Genomic DNA, 17,304 nt, shown 5'->3' with positions numbered 1-17,304 from the left:
CTCACTCTAGACCAGGTTAGCCTTGAATGCACAGAGATTCGCCTGCCTCTGCCCCCCAATTACTCGGATCAAAAGGATGCCTAGCATTACCACTTTTAAAATTTTATTTTTTTCCCTTTTCCTAAAGAAATAGGATGTATTTCAAGATTCAGCTCACATAATCTTTAGTCAAGTGAAAACATTACTGAAAATTTTCCTCTGTTTACTTGTCATATTTAATTGCTTTTTGTTTATGTTGCCATAGATCCTATACAGTATCCTTACTATAATTTTTTTTTCGTTTCTGTCTTCTTCTCTGCCAAATGCTGATGAACTCATTGAAGAAAATGACTGAGTACGCAGTTGTGTAGTTTCTGGTTTATTCCAAAAAGGATTAATGTTGACATTTCTACTTTGTGAGGAGGTGGGGTGAGGTGTCACCCCATCCCTACACCCAGAATAAATGAATTAGATCAGAGGAAGAGCAGACCAATTCTAGTGATATTTTTTTTTTTAAGGTTACTAAAAGGGATGAAGACTCTTCCCTGATGCAGCTAAAGGAGGAATTTCGGAGTTATGAGGCACTACGCAGAGAACATGATGCCCAAATTGTTCATATTGCCATGGAAGCAGGACTTCGTATTTCACCTGAGCAGTGGTCTTCTCTGCTCTATGGGGACTTGGCTCATAAATCACACATGCAGTCTATCATTGATAAGGTTTGTAAGATTAGAGGCACTGATTGATTTTATACCCCTTCTGTTTCACAGAATACTGTAGCAGAGACTCTTGTCTGTTTATTACCTATTATGCTCTTCTGAGCTGAAAATTCATGTATCTGACCTAGTGAACATGGTAACTTAGCAGCATTGTACACTCTGGGCTTTGTGGATATTGGCTTTTACAGTCATGCTTATGTAGCTCTCTGAGAGCTGTAGCTCAGTGCTGTTGTCTCATGATGTGAATACTGTACTTCATATCACTCACCTGGGAGCAATTAAATGTAAAATGCTTTTGAAGCATTGTAAAGTTGAAAACTTTCATCTGCATTCTGACCCTAGAGAACTGATAAATGTTTTCTAAGTGTCTAATGATGAATTTCATAGGGCAGATTCTGAGGTGAAAACTTAATTCATCATTGATTGTCCTATTATGAAATCTGAAGACGCTTGAAAACTTTTAAGTAAGGTGATCTATTGGAAAATACTTGAATATAGGTATATAGTAAAAATCATTCTTTTTTTCTGTTTGTTAGCTACAGTCTCCAGAATCATTTGCAAAGAGTGTCCAGGAATTGACAATTGTTTTGCAACGAACAGGTGATCCAGCTAATTTAAATAGACTGAGGCCTCATTTAGAGCTTCTTGCAAACATAGACCCTAACCCAGGTATGTGGGAAAATGTGTCAGTGCTTAAACTTTATGGAACTTTGAAGTAAAAAGAAAAAGGAAATGACTGTTGATACATTGTCTCCTTCACTTCCACCCCATCCCTTTGGCTTTTAATTTAGATGCTGTTTCACCAACTTGGGAGCAGCTGGAAAATGCAATGGTAGCTGTTAAAACAGTGGTTCATGGTCTTGTGGACTTCATACAAAATTATAGTAGAAAAAGCCACGAGACACCCCAGGTAAGTTTATTTATTACACTTCTGATTACTGCTGTGTCTACCACAGCTTCACCGTGAATACTAACAATTTGATTGGCTATTGGACTCCTTCTGTCACCCTGTCCTCTTGAGGTGCGTGTGCAGAGGGGATGTCCGTGTGCAAGTGCATGTGCAGCTGCGCAGGCATTGGACTCAGGGCTTCCACCCCGGACGCCGAGGGACACACACGCCCTTCTTGCACATTTCTACTCTGTGCTTCTGGGAGAAACTCACTTCTTACTGTATTTGGTTCACATTTCATTGTATAATGAGGTTAGAGGGTATTTTGGACATAAATTCACTGAGTTACATTATGTTTTTTACTAAGTATAGTTCATTAGTTTTTTCCAAACATTTTGTCCAGTTCTTTTTGTAGCTGAAAGTTTTTTTTGTCCTTTGCTATTTCTCAAATGAATTTGTTTTGTAATATATATAAAATTTGAAATTCCTTAATATTTTTAGTGTAATTTAGAAAGGGAAGGTAATCCAGGCACTGTGCCACATGCCTGTAATTCCAGCACTCAGGGAGGCAGAGGCAGGTGGTTCTCTGGGTCCCAGGACAGCCTGGTCTACAAAGCGAGTCAAGAACAGCTACACAGAGAAACCCTGTCTCTGTAAAATAAAAAGAGGGAAAAGAAAGGGGGGGTTTAAAATATAATCCCTTATTCAAATGACTTTTCATTTGTTGAGTTGTTTTGGGCCATTTCCTGTGTGTACAATGTTTTACTCTTTCTTTCTTTCTTTCTTTTTTTTTTCTTTCTTTCTTTCTTTTTCTTCTTCTTCTTCTTCTTCTTCTTTTTTCCCCCCCTTTTTCTAGACATGGCTTCTCTACATAGCACTGGCTGTCTTGGACCTCACTTTGTAGACCATTCTGGCCTTGAACTCAAGAGTTCTGCCTGCCTCTGCCTCCCAAGTACTGGGATTACAGGAGTGTGCCACTGTACCCAGCTTGGGAAGGTTTTAAATGGGTAAAAATAATATCTTGCCATTTTACATGCTTTTAAAAATTGTTTCATTTTGTTATCCCAATTTAAGATAGCAATAAATTAAGTATTTCCCTTGAAAATTACATTGTCTGAAAAATAAATAAAGATATAAATGTGAATCAAGTTCAGATAACCTTCAGAAAGAAGGCTTGAAGGCTCACTCAGGCCTATTTACTACTACTCTTATAGGAAATAATGGGTGGAACTTGTTTCAGCATGAGAATTACTTGTCTGATGTGAAAAAGACTTAATGGTGGTATACTCATTAAGTTCTGAAATTAGAAGAGTAAATAACAACTGACATCTTTTCCATTTGCTGGATGTTTTGTTTGTGTAGCCTCAGCCAAACAGCAAGTACAAAACTAGCATGTGCCGAGATTTGCGACAACAAGGGGGTTGTCCACGAGGAACAAATTGTACATTTGCCCATTCTCAGGAAGAACTTGAAAAGTAAGTCTGAAGAAATGTCTTTCATACAGTGTTATTCAGGGAGTGGTATATTCAGTATTAACTTCTGTGATGTTTCAAAGCTATAAGTAATATGAATCGCATATTAGCTATTTTGAACCCATGAGATTTAACTAGGTATAAGATTAATATTAAAAGGTCATGTTTGAATAAAAGGGTCATTTAGAAACTAATAGCTGAAATCGCTTTTTCTTTCACCTTTTTTACTTACTTTTTTGAAGATTTATTTATTATGTATACAGTGTTCTGCCTGCATGTCAGAAGAGGGTACTAGATCTCATTGTAGATGGTTGTGAGCTACCATGTGGTTGCTGGGAATTGAACTCAGGACCTCTGTGCTCTTAACCACTGATTTATCTTTCCAAACCCTTCTTTTACCTTTGTAGAATGAAAGTACTACTGTTTGCCTCTGTTTTATTTGCTCAGGTTCAGTTGAACATATCAGCAAAATCTCAGGCAAAATGTTAATGTAGATAATTTTTCTTTTTCTGGCTTTTCCTCTTTTTAACATTTTTCTAGAAGTTACTGAATAAAAAAAGAAGAAAGAAAAAAGAAGGACATGACTGCTCCTAGGTATGGTGAAGGAGAAGGTTTATTGTAGATAAAAGGGAGTGCAGTAGCCAGAGACAGAAACATTTGGAAGACTCCAGAGTGAACAAGACCCTGAGCCTGGCCATGTGAGGGGAGGGGAGAGGGGAGAGCCAGGAAACCAAGAGACCCAGAGGCCAGGAAAGTACAGGGTAGACAAAATGGTTGGATTATCTAGGGAAAGATAACTGGGTGATGGATATACCAGCCATACCCTTTAACAGAAACTGAAGAATGCCAGGAGAACCTGGAGGCCAGGTCTGCTTTGATATGTTAAGTTTTATTTCAGCCATTTGTCCTGGGTGTATGACCTTTGTTTAGGGATGTGAAAGTAAATATATGATTTTCATCAAAACTCACCCAAGAATGATCTCAGGCTTTCTGTTAAGTAACTGGCATTTTACTGGCTCTTAGTGTATATCTGTAATTTGTTTGTAGCTCTTTCACACTTGGTAAGCTAATTCCCTACCTTGATGTCACCTTGTCTTTGCGCCATTCTTTTCTGCCTATTAAACTAGTTATGCAGGGCATATTTTGGAAATCTTTGTCAGCGCTCTTCCCTTCACCTTTTTCCTTCGTAATCATTCACCAAGTTCTGCCATTCCAGCTTCCTTTGTCTTGAGCTGTCATAACAAGTTTTGATCACTTTTTTTTTCTGTGTTTTTTTAGGGTCTTTCTGTATAGCCCTGGCTGTCCTGGAACTCACTTCATAGATAATGCTGGCCTCTATTAACTCAGAGATCCATCTGCCTCTGTCTCTCAAGTGCTGGGATTAAAGGTGTGCTCCACCACCACCTGGCTCTGATTTGCACTCTTACCTTCAAGCCACCATGATTTCCTATTGGTTTTTGGAGTGCGCTGTGCACCTTTAACCCTCGGATCATCCACGTGCTGCTCCTTCTAGACTTGCCTTTGGGGCTTTTCCTTGCCCTGTTCCTCATTCATGTATTTCAGTAGGATCCCTTTACTACTTCATCTGAGCCAGAACCTTAGTCGCATTTATTTATTACAATGTTGTGAAAGCTCTGTTTTTCTGCGAAGTCCATATAGAAAATATTTTTGGCTTTGTAGGCTAAACAGTTTCTTTTATAAATTACACGTAGCCATAGACAATGTGTAAAGTGAGCATAGCTGTAAACTTTACTTAGAAAGATAAGCAGGTTTGATTCATGTATTGTAGTTACCTGTTCCTAATATGTTTATTGTCTGTCTTACATAGTGTTAGCTTTATACATTTATACGTGTGTGTGTGTGTGTGTGTGTGTGTGTGTGTGTGTGCGTGTGTGTGTAATTTATTGTTCTTTCCTTTCATCTGTGGCCAGCATGTTATGACCTCCTTAGCGGTAGCTGCACCATAAGAAAAGCTGTGTGACTAGGAACGTGTTTCTTTTTCTGATCACCCTCCCCCATTTAAAGCATATAGAAAGTCTGCAAGTGTCCTAAGAAAGAACGTAGAACCCATATATAAAAATACATATATGAATTAGTTATACCTCTTCTCTTCATACTAGTTTGTCCTCTGATCTTATGTAACAGTCATAAAGATGATAATAATTATAATACCCAATTAATTGGTTATACTTTGTGCCAGATACCATTTTTACTTTTCAACTACACCTTAACTCAGTTTATCTGTTTTACCTCTTCATTGTCTATTTACACTTTAACTGAGCTTTTCCATTTCTACTGAAATTACTTTCTAAGGTACCTGTCTAACCATTTCCATCTTCTGTTTAAAATTGTTAGTTGATGCCTCACTATATTACAGAATTTGGTTCAAACCTTCCTTTCATCTTTTAGATAATGTGCCAATAAAGTACTAAGTACTATTTGTCTTAATTACCTTTCTTGTTTATGTAATACGTTTATCTGACAAATGCAGCTGGAGGATAGAAGCCTTACAATTCAGAGGTACAACTCACCATCATGGAGCAGTCACGGAGCAAAGGCAGTTGGTCACATTGCACCCACAGTCAGGAAGCAGAGCTGTTCTGTCTGGGACTCCGTCCCATGTTATATGCCACCTGCTGTTATGGTGGCTTTTCCCACCCAGTTAGTCTAATCAATAAAATCCTTCATAGACATTTAGAAATGAGTCTGGATTCTGTCAAGCTTACAATCAGTGTTAACCATCAGGAGCCCCACCTTTATCAGTTTGGTGATGAAACAGATCATTTTTAGGCCTTAAACTACTTGTTGTTTTTAGAGGCTCATGGCTGTTTCATACTGCAAAGTATATTCAGTGCAACTTCAAAAGGCCCCATAAGTCTTCAGCAGCTCCAACAACTGTTCAAAATTGCAAAGTCTCACTGATTAAAATTTTTAAATGTATTTACTTTTTGTATATGAATGTTTTACTTGTGTGTATGTATGTGCACCATATTTGTGCAGTGTCTGTGGAGAAGTTGGATTCCCAGGAACTGGAGTTTAAAGTAGCTAGGCCACCGGGTGGGTACAGGGAACTAAACTCATGCCCTCTTCAAGAGCAGCAAGTACTCTTTGTTACAAAGTGCTCTTTGCTGCAGAGCCACCTCTTCAGCGCCTTAGGCAATTTCTTAACTGTGAGTCTTACACAATCAAAAAATGTGTCACATAGTTTCAACCTAAAGAAGCACAGAGTAAGCATTCCTACTCCAAAAAGGGAACTGGGGTACTACAAAGAAAAGTAAAAACCAAAGCAAGTTAAACTTCAAAACCTAGAGCTATATAGTGTGCATTTGGGGTTTATACAGAAGCCCCCAGGACTCCCAAGAATTTGTGTAGTCCTATCTGTCTAGCTCCAGTGCACATAGCCTGTGTCTTGGGCCAGCTCCGCAGTACCTGCAGCTCAATTACCAATCTGGCTAACCAAACAAAGTTAGACACCCAGCAATGGATATCCCGTCATACTGGCAACTCCAAAATCCTGGAGTCTGCATCTCAACTTTGATTACATTTACTTGGCTTCATATAATGGCCCTGCAGGACTTCTCTGCAGGAAATTCATCCCTGCTGTTCATTGCCTGGCCTTAATGGCTCATTGAATTCTGTGATACTGGCAGGTTCAGAATATAGCTGGATTCTTGCCAGAATATGATATACAGGGCCTCTAGCCTAATTATCAGTAGAGTCCTTATTCCCCTTTGAAACTTGTAAGCTGAGCCTTCATTGTTGAAATTTATCATAGTATTGTGATCTTCTAAATTTCTACCAAAATAGCCTGTTAATCTCTGTTTACAATTTCTAGGACTTTCCTAGCCCAAGAGTACAAGCTTTTCTATATTCTTCCTACAAACTGGTTTCAAAACACATAATCAGGCTTATCATACCAGTCATCTTCATTTTCTGTTTTTTCTAGGTGCTATAATGAAATGCTATAAATACAGTTTTGAGAAGAAGAGAGTATTTTGGCTCACATTTTGAGGGTGCAGTTCATCATGATGGGGGGTCATAGTGGCAGGGTACAGTCAGCAGTGAATTTCATTTTCTCCTTTTATTCAGTCCTAGACCCTAGACTATGTGATGATGCTACCAACAGTTGGGTTTGTCTTTTCACCCAAGTTTATCTAGAAAATGTATCACTGTTTGTGTCTGGATCTTGTCTCCTTGGTGATTCTAGGTTATGTAAGGTTGACAATTAATACTAACCATCACCCTTCTATCTACTGTAATGCTGTCAGAAGGCTGTCATCACATGTGGCCCTTCGTTCTTAGACTTCCCAGTCTGTAGAACATTGAACCAAAGGCATTTTCTATATTATAAACTACCCACAGCAAACAGAAAAAGTAAGACAGGTGCCTTGGCTATATGCTGACAGACATCTGCCCAGGCAAGTCAGAGAAGGCTAGAGAAGCAAGTTGACACCTGAGCATGCTTAAACTCAGATAGAAGAGAAGATGTACAAGAAGAAAAAGTAAAGAAAAAATGCACACAAATTTTTATGGCTAATAGAACTACAAAGTTCTCTGCCTTAATGCCTGCTCCATTTAAGTAAAAGTTATAATTCAGTTATATAAACATAATTGATTGCAGTGGATATTTTTTAATATATAAAATATATTTGGTTGGGTGTTCTATAGATTGGGAAGTTTAAGAATGAAGGGCCATATCTGGTGAGAGCCGCCTTATAGCATTACCCTAGGTAGAAGGGCAAAAAAAAAATGTGTGAAAGAGAAGAAAAGAGAAAGTGAAACTGAACTCTCCCCTTTTTCAGGAGCCCATTCTCATGGTAATGACATTAGGTTTTTGTCAATTTGATACAAACTAGAGTCATTTGAAAAGAGAAAACCTCATTTGAGAAAATGTTCCTACCATATTGGATATCTTGAACAAATCATTTAGGGTGTCTCACCTCTTAAAACTTTTATTGAAGATGAAGATTCCAACCTTGAGCCAGGCAGTGGTGGCTCACAACTTTCATCCCAGAATTTGGGAGGCAGAGGCAGGTAGATCTGTTTGAGTTTGAGGCCAGCCTAGTGTACAGAGTGAGTTCTAGAACAGCCTGGACTTCACAGAGAAACCCTGTCTTAAACAAACAAGGCTCAGCAGTTAAGAACGCTTGATATAGCTGGGTGTGGCGGCATAGATATAGTCTGTAATCCCAGCACTCTAGGTGACAAAGGCAGGCAAAGTTGGAGGCCAGCCTGGTCTATAAAGTGAGTCCAGGACAGCCAGGACTACACAGAGAAACTCTGTCTCAAAAAACCCAAAAAAACAACAACAGCAGCAACAACAACAAAATCCACCACACTTCCAAAGGACTTGAGTTCAGCACTGAAGTCACAACCACCTATAACTCCAGCTTTAGGGGATTCAACACCATCTTTTGACTTTTGCAAGCATCTGTACGCATATGTATAGACAAAAGGCACAGAGACACACAAAGAAAAAAAATAATTGTTTTTAAAACAGAAGCCACTATTTTTTTAAAAAAAGTAATCAACAGTGACTCCCAAGTTGTTTACCCTACATAACTGAATTTATCTTTTTCTTAAATGGAGCAGGTATTAGGGCAGAGAACTTTGTAGTGTCTTGGCCATACAAAATTTGAAGCTTGCCAGGCAATGGTGCATGCGTTTAATCCCAGCACTCAGGGAGGCAGAGGGAGGCAGATCTCTATGTGTTCAAGGACAGCCTGGTCTACAGTGCAAGTTTCAGGAGAGCTAGGGCTACACAGAGAAGCCCTGTCTCAAAAAAACCAAACAAACAAAAAAGAAGCTGAGTACTCATTCAGGGTAGCAAAGGTATCTTGAAATATCTGGTATGCACAGGCACTCATATTTAGAGTGGTATGTAGGAAAGACAAAAATCCCTGTCCTGGATATGGTTAGAGACTGACATGCAGCAAATAAATAGAAAACATATCAAGTAGATAGACTTGTTACTGTATTTGAGACAAGGTTTCTCTGTGTGCCTCTGGCCATCTGGAACTCAGTCTGTAGACCAGGCTGGTCTCAGACTCATAGAGATCCACTTACTCTGCCTCCCTAGTGCTGGGATTAAAGGCATACGCCCCCACTTCCCAGCGATAGATAGACATTTTTTTAAAGATTTATTTATTTAATTTATGTATATAAACACTCTGTTTTCATGCACACCAGAAGAGAAAATCAGATTCCATTGCAGATGGTTGTGAAACACCATGTGGTTGCTGCGTATTGAACTCAGGACCTCTGGAAGAGCAGCCAGTGCTCTTAACCGCTGAGCCATCTCTCCAGCCCTAGACAGACATTTTAGTAGGGTATTCCAGGAGCAGTTATCAGAGCATCTGACATTTAAACAGACCCCTGCCTAAAGTAACAGCACAAGGAAGAAATAAAAATAATTACAGGAGTGAAGTCCATGAGAAGGCAGATAAGACTGAGCCCTGGAATATAAATTAACCTTAGGAACTGGAATTCTGCTTCTTTGTCTTACAAAGACTGTGGTGTTACAGGTGCAGGAAATTAATGGAACTGGTGATAGAGAGTTCTTTGTGTTTTCTCTATTAACAAGGAAGCAGTATTGTCAGGTTTGGAGGAGCTGAGGAGGAAAAAGGAATGTTAAAGATAAGAAAGTAAAGTTAGGAAAGACATACATCAATGAATTGCTTGGTGATTTTATATAAATATTCAAATTTTGGTCTTTACCACATGATTGTCTCGCCCCACCCAAAACAGTAACGTTTAGCTAGTTTGTGAACAAGTACAGAGTAAGTACTAGATTTTGTCAGATAAGTTGTGTAATTGTGGACCATTCCTTGTATACTCTATGACTAAGGAGTCAAAGATACAGGGGAGGTATTAGTGATTGGTAGTGGGTTGTGACATGAGTGAGGCAGTACTTGAAGGTGCTCATGATTTGAAAAGAATTGGTCATTTCAGATGTGAGGGTTAGATTCTAAATCCATGGCTTTGGTGACCAGGAGCCCTGTGCATATACCCTCTCTTCACTCATTTGACGCAATTTCTTATGTTTTACTTTTCCCAAAGAAAATTTTGTTCATTGACCAAACTTAAGAATATGGACTTACAGGGCTGGAAGAATGGACTACTGTTTAAAAATGCTTGTTCCACAATTATGAGGACCATTGTTTAGATCCCAGCACTAGTGTAACAAGCTAGGTATCCCTCACAGCTGCCTGTACGCCAGCTTTAATGGGTGTCGGAGGCAATAGGATTATGGCTCAGGTTTGCTGACTAACAGTCTAGCTGGGACACGAGCACAGCACGCTCATTTAATTTTATAGAGAGAGAAAAAAGGATATGTATTTGAATTAACTAGCCATTTTCCTTAAGAACTTTGAAGAGTAGAATGAAGACATTTCAGAGAACACATTGAAGAAAATGGGATTCCTTCCCCTTTGGTGGTAACAGTTTGCCTTTCTAAAGTATAAATCTGCTCATGCTCTTCCTTCTCCTTTAGGAAGTATTCACTGGGTTTCCAACCCCTGTGCCTATGTGGTGTGTGATCTAGTCACTCTAAGGGTTGTTGATTTTTGGTTTTGCTATTTTATTTTATTCCTCCACTATCCAGTCTTATCTGTGGGTACTCATCTTTTATTGAAATTTTCTTCCAGTGTTATATATAAGAGACAGAGACAGTGAAAGGACTGAATGATAGATTTGTTATAAACATTTGTTATAAGCATCTATAAGATGCTTAAGAGCTAAAGCAGAAACTATTACACAAGCATTATTCATCATGATCATCATGTTGGAGTGTAACAGTAATTGAGTAATTTAAGCATAGTAACCCCAAGTGTTTTTTGTTGTGTTGACCACTTAGAAATATTGAGAGAACAGGACCAAGACTTATATCACTGTTCTATCCAGACTTCATAAATAAATGTAATATCAGAAATATCTGTGATAGAAATATTTCTTTAGACTTAAACTCATTTAGGAAGAGTTTAAAAGATCTGTGTTTTGATATAAAGTTTAAAAAGGAGGTTTTGAGTTTTTTAGTGTTTCTTTAAAATTATGCTCTGCTTGTATAATTTAATCACAGCAGAGAATGATTTTAACTCTTGTATTCTTTCCTGTTAGTTCTGTGTTACTTTCAGAATTTGGTGCTTTGGGTACCACATAAAAATAGATTTTCAAACCCCACTCTTTCAGAAAGCTTTGAGTGCATGCATACCTTGCTTGCTATATCAGTTATGTGCCTGTATTTGCATGTATGTTACATGCATATGTGACATTGAGTATCTGATACTTAGTTGAAGAATTTTCAGAGCTGTTTTCTTTTTTAAACATTTTTCTTTCTGTGTTTTCAGATTAAAATCGAAAGCAGTACAAACATGTTAATTATTTTAACAGGTACCGATTAAGGAACAAAAAGATGAGTGCGACTGTAAGAACGTTTCCTCTTCTGAATAAAGTTGGTGTAAACAGCACTGTCACAACCACAGCCGGAAATGTCATTTCTGTCATAGGAAGTACTGAAACAACTGGGAAAATTGTTCCAAGCACAAATGGAATTTCAAATGCAGAAAGCAGTGTTTCCCAGCTAATCCCACGAAGTGCTGACAGTGGAGTAAGGACTCTGGAGACTGTGAAGAAAGTTGGGAAGGTTGGCACTAATGGCCAGAACGCTGCTGGGTCCTCTGCAGAGTCTGTGTCCGAAAAGTAGGTATTGAGTGAGGATAATAGCATTCTTTTTCCCTGTTAGAAGTAACCTCTTTTTTTCATCCTAGGGTACAATAGTAAATTGAAATTTTTATGCAGTTATTCATGTAATAGAGGAAAATACTAAATACAAAGAAATTTGAGTTCTAATCCTCACTATGTGACTAAATAGCTCTGCAAACTTGAAAAGTTGCTTCAACTCGTGAGTTTTGTTTTTTTTCAACTATATTATATTGGGCCAGAATTGGGGTTTCCATATTTTATTTTCTTGAGTTCCAGTATTAAGTTCATAGAGAAGATCAAAAGGAGCTAAGTAGAAACCTAAACAGGTGAGAAGCTTGAATATATAGCTAACTGTTTCAGTCAGATTCTACTGCATTCTTTGTAATGGTGTATAATTAAGGGTAAACTCTTGGGAGCCAAGATCCTTGGGCTCAAATTGTGCCTTGCTTTTTCCTACTGTTAATTGTATGCCAAACCAGTTATTTTATCTGTCTACCTTGAAATACTCACAAAATTACAATATCTTCTTCATGGGCTAGGTGTGTAGCTCAGTGGTCAAGTACTTCATTTCCTGATGGTGAAATTTGAGTTAGTGCTGTACTTTTTTTGAACAGTGCCTGCCCATTAGCAGCCACTCTGCCTCATTTTTACCACCGTTGTTGTTGTTGTTGACTGACAACATTAGACTTCATTTGACAAATGAATTTTTATTTTTTATTAATTACAGTTTATTCACTTTGTATCCTACCTGTAACTCCCTCCTTTTCCCCCTCCCAGTCCCAACCTCCCTCCCATGCCCCTCCCCCAGTCCACTGATAGGGGAGGTCGTCTTCCCATTCCATCTGACCCTAGCCTATCAGGTCTCTGCAGTTTTGGTGCATTGTCTTCCTCAGTGGCCTGGTAAGGCTGCACCCCCCTGAGGGGGAGGTGATCAAAGAGCAGACCAATCAGTTCATGCCAGAGACAGCCCCTGTTCCCATTACTAGGGAACCCACTTGGACAGTGAACTACCATGAGCTCCATTTGTGCCAGGGGTTCTAGGTTATCTCCATGAATGGTCCTTGGTATCTCAGAAGACATCCCTGTGTCTAGATTTTTTGGTTCTGTTGTTCTCCTTGTGGAGCTCCAAATGAATTTTTTAAATTAATTTTTTTAACCTCATAAAAAGTGCTGAAACTTTCAGATAATTGGAAGTTACTCCAGTCTTACATTTTGAGGTTTAGAAATTGAAGTTAAAAGCATTTTCAGATTTCATTGTCCTTGAAGTTTGTCAGTACTAGTATATGCCTACTGGAGAAAAAGCATCATGCTTGGCACATAGTAAACTTCTAATGACTTAATGTCATAAAGATAATTAAAAGTTAAAGATAATCTTTTCAACTTGTGTAGTTCAGCATGTAATAGAAATTTTTTAAAATGATCTTCACTAGATGTATTTGGGAAAAGATACATTAAAAATATTGACTACTTCACAAATGTTACTGTGTACCCATTCCATGCTTTGTCACTGGCATTGTTAGAAATATCTGAAAACTAGATATCTCAGCCTTTAAAGGACTCATAATGCTATAGGATGTGGATATAACATTTATACAAATAAAGCACATTAGCTAAAAAGATAGGAGTATTTCACATTTCTAGTGTAGTATAGCACGTTTGGGGGGGAACAGTGTGGTTTAAGTTTGTTGGTAGATTTATAAAGTATTAGGGCTAGCCTTAGAAAACTGAAAACTGAATGTTTGTGGTGGAGATTATCTCAGTGGACAAGCATGTGCAATGCCCTCAGTTTGTCCCTCATACCAGACAACTCATTTATATATCTGAAGGTTTATGTTACTGACTGATATATACTGGCTGTTATCAGGCTATGAAAACCTTATGAGTCTATAAAAACTTTTTGCTATATGTTTAGAAAATAGAATTCTGAAGGTTTTGGCAAAGTAACATTATAAAACTATCATATCTATACAGTGGGTTTTGTTATTCAGCCGTAAAAATCGCCAAAGTACCTTTAAGTGTCACATGTTGATTAACCCTGGATATATACTATACCAGGCCTGGTGGTGCATGTTTGCATAGTCTCAGGCACTTGGTAGGTTGAATTATTAGGATCCCAAGATTAATGCTAGCCTTGGATACAGAGGAAATTTAAGGCCAGCATGGACAAATTATTAAGAACTTGCCACCACCACCACCCCTCCAAAAAAAAAAAATGGAAAGAGAATGTTAAAAATAGGCCATGGATATATAGGTCAGTAGTGGCATGCTTGCCAACTCCCACAAGGCTCCAGTTTCAGTATCCACTTCCAAGAGAGAAAAATTTGTGCTTAATGAAAGAAGCTAGTTACAAAATGCAATTTGCAGTTCAATATAACAAAAATGTCCAAAATTGGCAAATTTGTAGAGATAGAAGTCCAATAGTCACTGGTGGGAGCTAAGGATGGAGTAGAAATAGGGAGTGAAAGAGGAAGGAAATGAGTACAGGTTTTCTGATGGTAGATGGAAAATCTTAGGAATTTATCAGAAGTTGATGATACGTACCTTAAACCATGAGTTATAGTTCGAGTTTTTAACTTTCTTTTTTTCCTTTGGTCTGGGAATAAAGCCCAGGTCTTTTTATATTTTAGGCACTTGCTCTATAACTTAGGCAATGGACAGGGCTGGTGAAATGATTCAATGCTTTGATAAAGGCTCTTGCCACCTAGCCTGATGACCTAAGTTTAGTTCCCTGAAACCATATGGGGGAAGGAGAGAATGGACTCCCAGAAGTTATCCTCTTGTTCTTCATATGTACTCTTTGGCATGTGCATGCCAGTAAATACACATAAACACACATAAGTGATTAGGTATAAAAAGAAAAGTGTTTGTAAGGGCTGGCAAGATGGATTGTCAGGGAAATAGTCTCTTGCTGCCAGGCCTAACAACCTGTTGTAAGGAATGTTGTAAGTGTTGTAAGGAATGTCTACAGGTTGTTCTGACTTAGACATTTGCATGCACACATGAGGAAAGGTAACAAAACAATTTAAAACTGAAAGATAGAGAAAAACTGCTTATTCATGTTAATATGGATCACCTAGTACATGAGACCAACTGATGTCCTTAATGAAAATGAGCCAGATAGTCTCTGCCTTTGACAGTTTTCTAGTGCAATTGTGGCATCAGATCTAGAAGTAGATAGATGCCAAATGATATGTTTTGACTGGTTTTATGGTATTGGAACAAGGGAATATCTGTACTTGAGTCTTTTGGGAGAAGAGCTTGAGAGGCTTTTAGAGATGAAGTTGTGATACCTGTTGTTATCTCCCAACGTGTAGATAATAGTAGCAGGGAGATCCTTATGGATAGATGAAGCAGACAAAACCATGGAGATGTGAGGGGAATTGCCTGGGAAAAGGGACTGGAATCAGAAGTCATGTGGGGTAATAAAACCAGAGGTATCTGGTTCCTTGTTGAGGGTAAGACAGAAGATTTGTTTTGCCCTTAACCAAGTGTGTAGGAAGGCTCGCACGATGATGTCATGAGCCAGTGAGTTAATTTACTTTGTCACTAATTTTAATACCTATTTTCTGTAAGTCTTAAGAATCTTCCATTTCAAAGTGCTAACCTCAGGTTTTTGTTTGTTTGTTTGTTTGTTTTGTTTTATAGTGCATAACATTGTGGCATAGAAAGCACTTGATACTATGTGTAAAACATTTAGCCTAGTGCATTAGGTACTCAGTAAGAGCGCCATAAATGTTTGTTGTTTTGTTTTGTTGTTGTTTTCAAGGCAGGGTTTCTCTATATTTAGCCCTGGCTGCCCTGGTCTCTCTTTGTAGACCAGGCTGGCCTCAGACTCACAGAGATCTGACTACTACTGCCTCCCAAGTGCTGGGATCACAGATGAGTGCCACCATGCTTGGCTACAAGTTTGTTTTTTATAAGGAAAAAATTATTTTTCTTGTTGTTAGTGTTTATTAAAAGAATATTTTTAAACTCTAAGCCAAGACATTAGTGCACAACTACCTAGTTATCCGCCCTTCTTTAGTTTTGATACAGTCTACCACAGAAGTAAACTTCCTCTAGACAAATCTCTTGTGCTATATTCAAAGGCAGCCCATATTCCTTTACTATTTTATACTCTAGTCTTACAAGGACTTTTCTAAGTCCCTAACTTAATGCTTATCTTTAAAGCTCTCAAGAGTTAAGTTGGGGGTGGTGGCACACACCTTTAATCCCAGCACTTGGGGAGGCAGATGCAGGCGGGTCTCTGTGAGGCCATTGAGTCCAGGACAGCCAAGGCTACCCAGAGAACCCTTGTCTCGAAAAAGAGGGGGGGGAAAAAGCTCTGAAGAGTTTTTAAAGCCTTTGAAAGGGAGCAAGAATGTCCTAATAAGATTCTCTTATTCAACCAAGAAAATCCTTTTATATTAAAACAATAAAAATTAATTGGCATTACATTCGCTCAGTAGGTATTTATTAAGTAATCACTTGGTGCCAGGATATATTTTATTTATTCAACAAATGTTCACTTAGTGCCTACTCCAAGCCAGGAACTGTTTTCTAGGTGCCAGACAAAATAGAGATAACAGAATAGACAAAAGTGGGCTTTTCTTGGATTAGATTTTAGCTAATCAAATTGTTTTTTACTATTTTCACCTCAGAGACTTCTTATAGACTTACTTATAGACTGTGTTATTTACTTTTTAAACTCGCTGAGTGAGATTGTTGTTCTTTTGTTGTTGGCTTTTGATTTTTACAACAGAAAAATCTTCAAAGAATGAGTCAGAATCAGCTGAAAAGTCAGTTTAGTGACTGGAGTTCATTTTTATATCTTGTCAACCTCACCAGAATATGAAATCCTTTAATACATGATCTTGGACATTATAGTGTGAGGAAGCATTACATTTTTTTGCCAGATATTTTCCCCTGTTGAAATACCTGATATGTTTTCTATTGATAGTTTTACCTTACACTTTTATGAAAAAAAAAAATTCCAAGGAAGACTTAGTGATCATAGTGAGTTGTCTTTTGCTCTTTATTATATTCTTTCTAGTAAAATTGGTTCTCCACCCAAGACTCCTGTAAGTAATGCAGCAGCTACCTCTTCTGGGCCCTCTAATTTTGGAACAGAGCTGAATTCCGTGCCTCCCAAATCAAGCCCATTTCTAACTAGAGTTCCAGTATATCCTCAGCATTCTGAAAGCATTCAGTATTTTCAAGATCCAAGGACTCAGATACCTTTTGAAGTCCCACAATACCCACAAACAGGTAAGTAATTTTAGTCAATTTTAAGAACAAAGAAGCAAATGAGTGAGTAAATAAATGAACATCTAGACTATTTACATTAATAAATTAATTTCACTCTGTGAACCGTAAGTTTCTTCCTACCCTAAGAGATCTTTTCTTTTAGTTTGTAATTCTCCCACTTGGTAGATTGTGGCAGGGAGGATCAAGAAGTCAAAGCCTACATAGTGAGTTCAAGGCCAGCTTTACTACATGTCTCAAAACAAAACAGTAAAGGCTATTATTTTAGTACTGGTATATTTTCATTAACATTTGTACCATT

At 38.1% G+C, this 17,304-nt stretch overlaps 1 protein-coding gene and 1 non-coding gene across 4 annotated transcripts in view; both read left to right on the top strand.

Moving 5' to 3' along the window:
• Positions 1-17,304, top strand: part of Rc3h2 (ring finger and CCCH-type domains 2) — a 55,529-nt gene that overhangs the window by 23,150 nt on the left and 15,075 nt on the right. For all 3 annotated transcript variants that reach the window (XM_021656947.2, XM_021656946.2, XM_021656945.2), the window contains 6 exons: positions 498-698; positions 1,235-1,367; positions 1,490-1,608; positions 2,950-3,062; positions 11,448-11,756; positions 16,792-17,006. In XM_021656947.2, the coding sequence (XP_021512622.2) occupies positions 498-698; positions 1,235-1,367; positions 1,490-1,608; positions 2,950-3,062; positions 11,448-11,756; positions 16,792-17,006 (1,090 nt within the window). The remainder of the gene's footprint in view (positions 1-497; positions 699-1,234; positions 1,368-1,489; positions 1,609-2,949; positions 3,063-11,447; positions 11,757-16,791; positions 17,007-17,304) is intronic.
• LOC132656154 (small nucleolar RNA SNORD90) lies at positions 1,048-1,158 on the top strand. The gene has a single exon (XR_009594081.1). It is a non-coding gene; the product is annotated as a small nucleolar RNA SNORD90 (small nucleolar RNA).

This window comes from Meriones unguiculatus, chromosome 8, assembly GCF_030254825.1.
Source record: "Meriones unguiculatus strain TT.TT164.6M chromosome 8, Bangor_MerUng_6.1, whole genome shotgun sequence".
NCBI lineage: Eukaryota > Metazoa > Chordata > Mammalia > Rodentia > Muridae > Meriones > Meriones unguiculatus.
The sequence above is the reverse complement of the archived record's forward strand: the minus strand, read 5'-3'. Positions and strand labels throughout refer to the sequence as shown.